We start from the raw sequence: 9,263 nt of genomic DNA, 5'->3' as shown, positions 1-9,263 counted from the left end.
GCCCGGTGAGGATGTGCCAAGGGGGTGAGTCCGGCTCCGGCGTGGGGATCACAACAGGAGGGCTCCATCTCTGCCCTCTGCAGGGGAAACTGAGGCACGGAGGGAGGGAGAGGAGCTGAGGGACTCGGGAGGGGTCGGGGAAGGAGCTGGGAGGGGCTCTGGGTGAGGATGGGTGTGGGGGGGGGGTTACGGAGTGGGAACGGCCCCACAGTCAGTCCTCGAAGTGCCAGAGCCCAGCCCTGGAGCTGCTATTTGGGGACAGCTGCCCTCCCAGAGCTTCCTCATCGCTCCAAGGAGCCCCACAGGGACCCTGTCCCCCCGGCCACTGCCCCCACACCTTTGCTCCAGTCCCAGGAGAGCTGGCTGGACCAGTGGTTTGCATATCTGGGCTACCGATGGCTTCCACATCCCCTCCTGCCTCATCCCAGATTCCTGTGCCAGGCAGGGACAGCTCGGTGCTGCCACCCCTCACCCTCCTCTCCCCTCTCCTCAGGCCACCTCCACCCCGGCAGCCACCGAATGGTGCTGATGAAAACGGGGCTCATCCTCCTCATCGTCGGGCACCTCAGCTTCATCACCGGGGCTCTGCTGCACGGCACCGTCCTGCGCTTCGTGCTCACGGCCCGCGATGCCACCTCCCTGCACTACGGGGTCACCAACAGCGCCTCGGTCATTGCTGCGCTGCTGGTACCGCGGCGGGGACACGGCGGGGACACGGCGGGGACGCGGAGGGGACACGGCGGGGACGCGGAGGGGTTGGGATGGGGAGGGATGCGGGATGGACACTGCTCTGCCTCCCCTTCCCCGCTCTGGACAAACCTTTCCAGCACAAACCCAGGGGATTCATCACTCCGGGGCTTCTCACTGTGTGAGATGAGCGCTGTGCCCTGGATGCGCTTCCAGGGACAGTGGCAGCAGGGAAAGGGGACCCTGGGGGCTGCTCCTTGCTGACCTCGCTGTGTTTCCTCTCAGACCATCTCCTGCGGAGTCTCTGCCCTGCTGCTGTCCCGTTTCCTCGGCCCTGCTGCCCTCGTAAGCACCCCCAGCCCCTCTCCCAGCACCCAGGGGGCTGCAGCCCTTCCCTGGAGCCTGCACAGCCCCCACACCCCTGCCTGGGGTCCGTCCTGGGGAGGGGACACCCCCGCTCTGCCTCTTCTCTCCCTCCCGCAGCAATGGGCGCTGCTGGCCCTGAGCTCCTGCAGCAGCGTGTGCTGCCTGTGCTGCCTGCTGGGGCTGCTCGTGGCCATCGGGCTCACCCTGGGCAACCAGGGCCGGGTGCTGCTGGCCCCCTGCTCCATCGCCAGCATCGCCCTCGGCCCGGCCTCCCGCGAGTGCCCCTTCGATCCCACCCGCGTCTATGTGAGCCCCGGCGGGGATGGGATGGGGTGGGATGGGCTGGGATGGGATGGGATGGGATGGGATGGGATGGGATGGGATGGGATGGGATGGGGTGGGATGGGATGGGGTGGGATGGGATGGGGATGGGATGGGATGTGCCGGGATGGGGATGGGGATGGGATATGCCGGGATGTGCAGGGATATGCCGGGGATGGGATGTCCCAGGATGTGCCGGGGATGTGCCGGGATGTGCCGGGATATGCCGAGGATGTGCCGGGAGCTGATGCTCCCCCTGTCTCCCAGAGCTCCACGCTGTCCCTCTGGGCCATCTCCCTCCTGCTCCAGGCCATGGCGATCTTCTTCAGCATCCGCTGCCTCCTGCTCAGCCTCGACCTCTTCCGCCTCGGCCGCCGCTGCCGCGGGATGCTCCGGGTGAAGGTGATTCCTGATTTCTGGGCTCAGCTCCAACCCCTCCCCTGCAGGGCTGGGGCAGACCTGGCTGGGCTCAGGAGTGACTTGTGGATGCAATTTCCACCCCTCTGGTCCCATTCTCATCATCCTCTCTGGTTTCCAGCTCTCTCTGCAGGCAGCCCCTGTGGAGAGCCCCGGCCCCGGGCAGTGCCTGGGCTTGCTGAGACTGGACAGCGTGGAAATTGCCCGGCTCTGAGGGATAAATGACCCTGTGGATGTGTCCTGGCCGGTCCTGCCCCTTTCCAGCTGCCTCCCAGGATGTGTGGGCACATCCCCTGGAACCCGAGCCCATCCCATGGCCCTGGGCTGCCTGGGACTGCAGCGAGGGGTGAAACCGGGCTGGATCCAGACCCTGCAGGGAGGAACTTTCCCCAGGAGTTGAGTCCCTTTTCCCAGCACGGACTGCACTGACACAAACTTTATTCTGCAGATATTAAAGAGCAGAAGCAGGGCCCCCCCCGCGGCTGGCCCAGCCCAGCCCTGCCCGTGGCAGTGTCTCCATGCGGGGCTGGGTGCTGGGGACCCCGCGGCCACCGGGGCTTTGTCCCCTGGCTTGGCCACCAGCCTGTCCCACCGGGCTGGGCTGTCCCCTGCTGCAATTCCCGGTGCTGGGGGGGACTGTCCTGGCTCAGGGCAGACCCTGCCTCCATCCTCCCACCGGTCAAAGCCCCGCGGGGATGGGGACTGTCCCCTGAGATCAGCCGGGCTCCAGCTCTCATCCCTCCAGGGGCTGTGGGGGCACAGCGGGGACCGCAGGGGCCGGGCAGGGGACAGTGGCCATCTGCAGGGTCGGGGGTGGCGGGGGGAGCTGTGGGGGGTCCGTGGGGCTCAGAACTGCATGGGCCCGCTGGGGTCACACTGCAGCAGGCGCACGATGGACGGGTCGCTCTTGGCCCCTGTGATGAATTCCTCCAGCGAGAGCTTCCCTGCGGGGAAGGGGACACGGCTCAGAGACCACCCAGCGCAGCCCTCCCACCCTGGAGGAGCACCCTGGGGTGCCCAGCACCCTGAGCCCCTCCATGCCAGCAGGCACGAGCCGTTTAATCAGCGTGCGTGCCGCTCCTTCTAAGAGCCCCGGATTTAGCCATGAGACCTTTCCCTAATCCCCTCGGGCTCCTCTCATTTACCGTCGTTATTAGTATCCATCTGTTGGAAGATTTTGTCCGTCCTTTTCTCCGGGGTGGATTCGTCTTCAGGCATGTTCATCACAGAGGAGACCATTTTGTAGATGGCCTGGGAGGAGGAGAGGGGGTGAGGGCTCCTGGCATTGCCCTCCTGGGACGGGGACAGAGCTCTGGGCTTTGCTTCCCTGGGAATGGGGTTGGTGTTTAACACCCCTCCCATGGATCAGGCTGTGGGGGGCTTCAGCTCCCAGCACAGCCAGGGCTGGAGCTGCTCCTGCAGGGATTTGGCCACTGGGATGTCACTGCAGTGGCCGTGAGAATCACCGGGTTGGGATTTGGGCAAGGAGAGCATCTCCAGCCCATTTGCCAACACCACCGGGCGTGCTGGGGGACACCTGGAAACACGGGAAGAATCCCGGGATGGGGCGACAAAGGGACAATCCCCAGGCAGGGACAGACTCGGGATGCTCCAGGATAAAACATCCACAGCTGCAGCAGCAGTGAATTCACCCCTGGTTCGGCAAAACCCATCCCGGGGGTCGCTCAGGGTGAAATCCCCAACCCACCCACACCCCGGGAGGTGACACCCCTGTGCCACCGCGGTGCCAGCCGGGGACACGAGCGGGGCAGGGTTGCTCGGTACCTTCACGATCTCCAGCATCTCCTCCCGGCTGATGTAGCCGTTGCCATCCAGGTCGTACATGCTGAAGGCCCACATGAGCTTCTGCTCCAGCTTGCCGCGGGAGGTGACGCTCAGGGCGATGATGAACTCCCTGAAATCGATGGTGCCGTCGCCGTTGGTGTCGAAGGTGCGGAAAACGTGCTCGGCGAACTTGGAGGCGTCTCCGTACGGGAAGAAGTTGGCGTAGATCTTCTTGAACTCCTCCACGTTGAGCATGCCCGAGGGACAGTCCTTCAGGAATCCTTTGTACCAGCCCTGCAGCTCCAGCTCGGAGAACTCCGTGTTTTCCCGCAGGTCCTGGAGCATCTCCGGGCGGAGTTTGCTGTTCTGCTTCCCCATTCCGCTGGGACGAGCGCTGCGGGGACAGGGACAGGGGCCTGGCCGGGCTCGGGGGGTCCCTCTGCGCTACACGAGGGGAGAGGGATGGGGCAGAACTCCCTGGCAGCCCCCGGACACCCGGCCGGACGCCGATGCTGCTCCCTCCATCCCCGCTGGCCGCTCTGAGCCGTCGGGGCCAGCCCCAGGGACCACCCAGCTCCGGCCAGCGCCAGCCCCCTCCTGTTTGCGTAATAAGCCCTTAGAGCTCATTTGCATAATATATAGGTGATATATAGGTGGGATCAGCAGGGCAGAGCGGTCCGGGGGAGGGGAGGGGGTGGGTTCGGCCCCTCCGAGCGGTGCCGGCGGTTCTGGGTCCAGCCCAGCTTTAGGGCTGGCCGGATCTGGGTCAGATCCCTCGGAGCGGGGCTATTTTCGGCTCCTCCGCTGTCTCCGTTAATATTTGATGCCTCCGGCGGGCACTGGAGCCCCAGGAAGGGCTGGGGGTGGCAGGTCCGGGCTCGGGGTTCTCTCCCTGCTCCTGGGGGTCCCAGCCCTGCAGGACCAGCCCCGAGGGGCTCACAGGGGGTGCCCAGCACCCATCGCACACCTCATGTCCCCACCCTGGGCACCCTGTGGTGACCTTGACCCCCTGCCGCTGTCCTGGGGTGTCCCCCAGGCTGTGTCGTGACCCCACAATGGGCTCGGGGGGTTCAGTGCCTGGAGAGAGGCTGCAGCACCCCCAAACTCCCCAAAGATTCCTTTGGATCTCAGGGCAAGCAGGACTCCCCAAGAGGAGCAGCCGGGTAGGGCTGGACCCCCAATTACAGAGGGCTGGGACCCCACAGAGTGTCCCCATCATCCCCCACACGGCTCCAGCCCCGCTCCAGCAGCCCCAGGAAGGATCTGTGTCCCCACCCCACTCAGGGGTCCCCAGTTTTGTCCCCCCCCGGGACTGGCACGACCCCCACCCGCAATGCCCGGGGTCTGTGACCCCTCCCCAATGCCCGGGGTCTGTGACCCCTCCCCAATGCCCGGGGCAGCTCCCGCCGCTGGGGAGGGAACCCGTGGGGGGCTCAGCACCCCGAGAAAGCTCGGGGGGGTTACAGGGGAACCCCCCGAAACCGAACACCCTGGGATAGCCGGGGACACCCCCAAGGGAAGGTCCCTCCGTGGAGAGGCATCACCGAGCACCCCGAAAGATGTGACAGGGACAGCGGGGGACACCGAGCACCCCCGAAAGATGTGACAGGGACAGCAGGGGACACCGAGCACCCCCAAAAGGTGTGACAGGGACAGCAGGGGACACCGAGGACCCCGAAAGATGTGACAGGGATCTCGGGGGACACCGAGCACCCCGGAAAATGTGACAGGGACCGCGGGGGACACCGAACAATCCCGAAAGATGTGACAGGAATAGCGGGGGACACCGAGCATCCCCGAAAGATGTGACAGGGACCGTGGGGGACACCGAGCACCCCGAAAGATGTGACAGGGATAGCGGGGGACACCGAGCATCCCCGAAAAATGTGACAGGGACCGCGGGGGACACCGAGCACCCCCGAAAGATGTGACAGGGACAGCGGGGGACACCGAGCACCCCCGAAAAATGTGACAGGGACCGCGGGGGATACCGAGCAATCCCGAAAGATGTGACAGGGACCGCGGGGGACACCGAGCACCCCGAAAGAAGCGGCGGGGCGGGGGTGGCTCTGCAGCCGCCCGGGGCTGGGTCCGTGCCGGTTCCCCCGAGCTCTGCGGTTCCTCAGTGCTCCCCGCTCGTGTGTGTGCGTGTCCCCCCCGGTCCCCTTGTCCCCTACCTGCCCGGACACGGCCGCTGTCGCCGCCGCCGCCGCCGCAGCCCCGGGAGCGCCCGCCGGGAGCGGCCGCCGCAGCGCCGGGCGGTGGCGGGGGGGGCACCGGCACCGGGGGCAGCACCGGCAGCGTCCCCCGGGACCCCCGGGGACAGCACGGACCCCCCCAGGGGAGGAGAGCTCGGGGTGCAGCCCCTGGTACCCCCGGAGAAGGGACTGGGGGGACAGAAAGGGCTGGGGGGCTCTGGGAGCACTGGGAACACTGGGAGCACTGGGAATGTTGTGAGAGCGGGAAGGTCTTGGGGAATGGGGAGACTGAGAGCACTGGGAACACTGGGAACACTGGGAACACTGGGAGGTTTTCAGGCACTGGGAACATTGTGAGAACTGGGAGGTCTTGGGGCACTGGGAGCACTGGGGGCACTGGGAGGTCTTGGTGAACTGGAAGCACTGGGAGCACTGGGGTGGCTTGGGGCACTGGGAGCACTGGGAGCACTGGGGAGTCTTGAGTCACTGGGAGCACTGGGAGCACTGGGGGGTTTTGGGGCACTGGGAGCACTGGGAGCACTGGGAGTACTGGGGACACTGGGAGGTCTTGGGGCACTGGGAGCACTGGGAGCACTGGTGGCACTGGTGGCACTGGGAGCACTGGTAGCACTGGGAGCACTGGGAGGTCTTGGTGCACTGGGAGCACTGGTAGCACTGGGAGCACTGGGGGGTTTTGGGGCACTGGTGGCACTGGGGGCACTGGTGGCACTGGTGTCACTGGAAGCACTGAAAGCACTGGGAGCACTGGCAGCACTGGTAGCACTGGGAGCACTGGGAGCACTGGTGGCACTGGGAGCACTGGGAGCACTGGGAGCACTGGTGGCACTAGTGGCACTGGTGGCACTGGGAGCACTGGTGGCACTGGGAGCACTGGGAGCACTGGAAGCACTGGGGGTCTTGGGGCACTGGGAGCACTGGGAGCACTGGGAGCACTGGTGGCACTGGGGGCACTGGTGGCACTGGAAGCACTGGGAGCACTGGGAGCACTGGAAGCACTGGGAGCACTGGTGGCACTGGAAACACTGGGGGCACTGGTGGCACTGGTGGCACTGGTGGCACTGGCAGCACTGGCAGCACTGGCACACGCTGTCTCCCTTGCCCAAGAAGGTGCCAGGCTGGGATTTTTGGGGTCAGGAAGAGCCATTTGAGTGTCCCCAGCACTCACACAAGGGTAGCAAAGCATCCCCAGCCACCCCAGCAAGGAGCCAAGCGGCTTTCAGAGCACTGGGAAAAGGCTCCAGCGGGGACAGATGCTCTCCATAAGGAGGTGCCAGCTCCTCCAGGGCCCCTGCGACATTTGCAGAGGCCGGGCTGGCCGTGGGGAGCAGATGGCCGGGGCAGATGGGAGCAAGAGCCACTCCCCCTGGAATTACACAAACAAAAATGCATCAAGTGATTAAATCCACGGCCCCACCGCTCCCTGGGGGGAACAGGAATGTGCTGGGGAGCTGGGAAAGGACCCAGCGTGGGGCTAATTCACCCCAAAATCTCCTGGGTGTTAAAAAGCTCTCCCAGGAGGTGCCCAAGGCCGGGTTGGATGGGGCTTGGAGCAGCCTGGGACAGTGGGAGGTGGCCCTGACATGGCAGGGGTGGCACTGGGTGGGTTTAAGGTTCCTTCCAAGCCAAACCAGTCCATGATCAGCGAGGCTGAGGGGGTTTGGGACACCTGGCACCTCCAGGCTCCAAACTCCAGGCTGAAACAGGGCAGGAGACAGGAACCAGTCCTGGCAAAGCATCCAAAATCCAGAGGTGGTCAAACAGAGGTGGAGAACAGGAGCAGCCCAGGCCCTGAGGACCTGACACACCACAGGAATGAACAATTCCTTCTAACAAACCTGGGAACCCTCGCTGAGCTCCAGGTCGGGGGTTGTTCACTGGTACCAAGCCCAGTGGAGCGTTTTGGGAATGGGATTGGGCTGGGAACTGGAGAGGGGAGATGCTGCAGAGGTGTTTTCTCCTCTCTCGATTCAGAAAGGGGGTGGGATGAACAGAAAGGTGAGGAAAAGGGAAGAAATCCTGGAGGTTGGAGCTGAGCACCCCACAGGCAGTGCCCCCAAGGTGGGGGTGCCACCTCCCCTCGGATAATCTTCATATCTATTTTAATCCTCCCGGGCATGAGTGACAGAGGCACAACTGACGCAGGCTGATTTGAAAGCATCCCATTTCCGACTCCAACCCGACCCTAAACCCACCTAATCCCCACACTGGAAGGGATTGCAGGAGGGAGAGGGAGGATAATGCCCGGGAGGGGGGCACGGGCAGGGACATCAAACCCCCAGGGATGTTCAGGGTCCCTGGCACCGGGGGTAGCTCATCCTGCCCGCCCCCTCCACCCCAAAATATCGGGGTTTTATACCACGGGGATGGGATCAGGATGTCCTGGGGGTGCCAGGGCGGGCAGGGCTGGTCCGGGGCGGGTCCTGTGGTGCTGCCAGGAGGATGCTGAAATAGCCACAAGCGCCGCTGTGGCATCTCCCCAAAGCTGCTGGGGTGCTGGTGATGCCAGGCTGGGAGTCCCTCCTCGTTCTCCTCCTCGTTTTCCTTCTCCTCCTCCCTGCAGGGATTTCTGTGGGAATTTCCTGCGTTGTCATAGCAGCCGTGAAGCCCCCGAGGTTTGGCTGCGGCAGAGCGGGGTGGGGTGGGGCTGCAGGGACACCCCAGGAGGGGACACCGCGGTGTCCCTGTGCCCGCTGTGTGATGGCCTGGCTGTGCTCCCCGAGCTGATTTGGGCTCCACGATGCTCAGGGTGCCCAGAGCGCGGTGATTTTTGGCCTCATCAGCATCCTCGTGGTGCCCACAGAGCCAGGGTGGCACTGAAGGAGCCCGGGTGTGTCCAGGATGGCTTTGGGTGTGTTCAGAGAGGTTTGGTGCTCAGCACCATCCCAAAAACCTCCTGGGATGCTGGGACAAACTGGGAGAGGGGTTCAGCTCCTCGAGGCACCAATGAACAATACCAAGGTGTCCCCAAAACCCCACAGACCTCTCCCCGCTGTCCCCAGAGCGTGTCCCCGTGTCCCTGTCCCCACGCCCTGGCCCGGTGGAGGACACAGGAAAGGTAAAGCGAGCAGGGTGGGGCAGGGGCTGCAAGAATAGCCAGGGATTAAAAACAAATACCCAGATAATGAGGATCTTTGGTAAAAAGCCCATTTGTATAATTTAAATCTCTAATAGGCTTCCTGGAATACAAAGCCCTTTGTGATGCCCCATCTCATCTGGATCAGGAGCCACTCTCTCGTTAAATCGCAGCAGCACGGGGATGTGGGGACGTTTCATAACATTTCATAACGGAGCGGCTCCATCCCACGTCCCCGTGTCCCCATGTGTGTCCCCATGTGTGTCCCCGTGTCCCCGCGGTGCCGCCCCGCAGCACGTCCCGCTCACCTCTCCCAGCCAGCCCAAGGTCGGGGCTCCTGGGGACATCGTGCTGGTCCCCGTGGGGCGCTGGCACCCGGACACGTGCGCTCAGCA

The 9,263-nt window shown here is 64.4% G+C and overlaps 2 protein-coding genes across 4 annotated transcripts; one reads left to right on the top strand and one right to left on the bottom strand.

Annotated features, from left to right (window-relative positions):
• Positions 1-487: 487 nt before the first annotated feature.
• On the top strand, positions 488-2,135 carry TMEM54 (transmembrane protein 54). Its single transcript, XM_042780003.1, has 4 exons — positions 488-687; positions 973-1,032; positions 1,171-1,359; positions 1,642-2,135. The coding sequence occupies exons 1-4, from the start codon at positions 520-522 to the stop codon at positions 2,014-2,016; spliced, it is 792 nt and encodes a 263-aa protein (XP_042635937.1). The 5' UTR covers positions 488-519; the 3' UTR covers positions 2,017-2,135.
• Positions 2,136-2,251: 116 nt separating this feature from the next.
• Positions 2,252-5,795, bottom strand: HPCA (hippocalcin). Of its 3 annotated transcripts, none has more exons than XM_033080626.2 (4): positions 5,754-5,795; positions 3,577-3,970; positions 2,937-3,042; positions 2,252-2,735 (listed from the first exon to the last, which is right to left on the bottom strand). In XM_033080626.2, the coding sequence occupies exons 2-4, from the start codon at positions 3,952-3,954 to the stop codon at positions 2,638-2,640; spliced, it is 582 nt and encodes a 193-aa protein (XP_032936517.1). In that variant the 5' UTR covers positions 3,955-3,970; positions 5,754-5,795; the 3' UTR covers positions 2,252-2,637. The 3 variants fall into 3 exon arrangements, with proteins under 3 accessions (XP_032936517.1, XP_032936516.1, XP_032936515.1); XM_033080625.2 differs by having other exon boundaries at positions 3,577-4,015; positions 5,754-5,794; XM_033080624.2 differs by having other exon boundaries at positions 3,577-4,020; positions 5,754-5,786.
• Positions 5,796-9,263: the final 3,468 nt, after the last annotated feature.

Source organism: Catharus ustulatus, chromosome 26 (genome assembly GCF_009819885.2).
Source record: "Catharus ustulatus isolate bCatUst1 chromosome 26, bCatUst1.pri.v2, whole genome shotgun sequence".
Taxonomy (NCBI): domain Eukaryota; kingdom Metazoa; phylum Chordata; class Aves; order Passeriformes; family Turdidae; genus Catharus; species Catharus ustulatus.
The sequence above is the reverse complement of the archived record's forward strand: the minus strand, read 5'-3'. Positions and strand labels throughout refer to the sequence as shown.

Coding starts and splice junctions, on each gene's coding strand:
- TMEM54 (XM_042780003.1), top strand. CDS start 520: ATGGTGCTGATGAAAACGGGGCTCATCCTCCTCATCGTCGGGCACCTC. Junction 688..972: donor CGGTCATTGCTGCGCTGCTG/GTACCGCGGCGG, acceptor GTTTCCTCTCAG/ACCATCTCCTGCGGAGTCTC. Junction 1,360..1,641: donor TCGATCCCACCCGCGTCTAT/GTGAGCCCCGGC, acceptor CCTGTCTCCCAG/AGCTCCACGCTGTCCCTCTG.
- HPCA (XM_033080626.2), bottom strand. CDS start 3,954: ATGGGGAAGCAGAACAGCAAACTCCGCCCGGAGATGCTCCAGGACCTG. Junction 3,043..3,576: donor AGATGCTGGAGATCGTGAAG/GTACCGAGCAAC, acceptor TCCTCCTCCCAG/GCCATCTACAAAATGGTCTC. Junction 2,736..2,936: donor GATGGATACTAATAACGACG/GTAAATGAGAGG, acceptor CCTTCCCCGCAG/GGAAGCTCTCGCTGGAGGAA.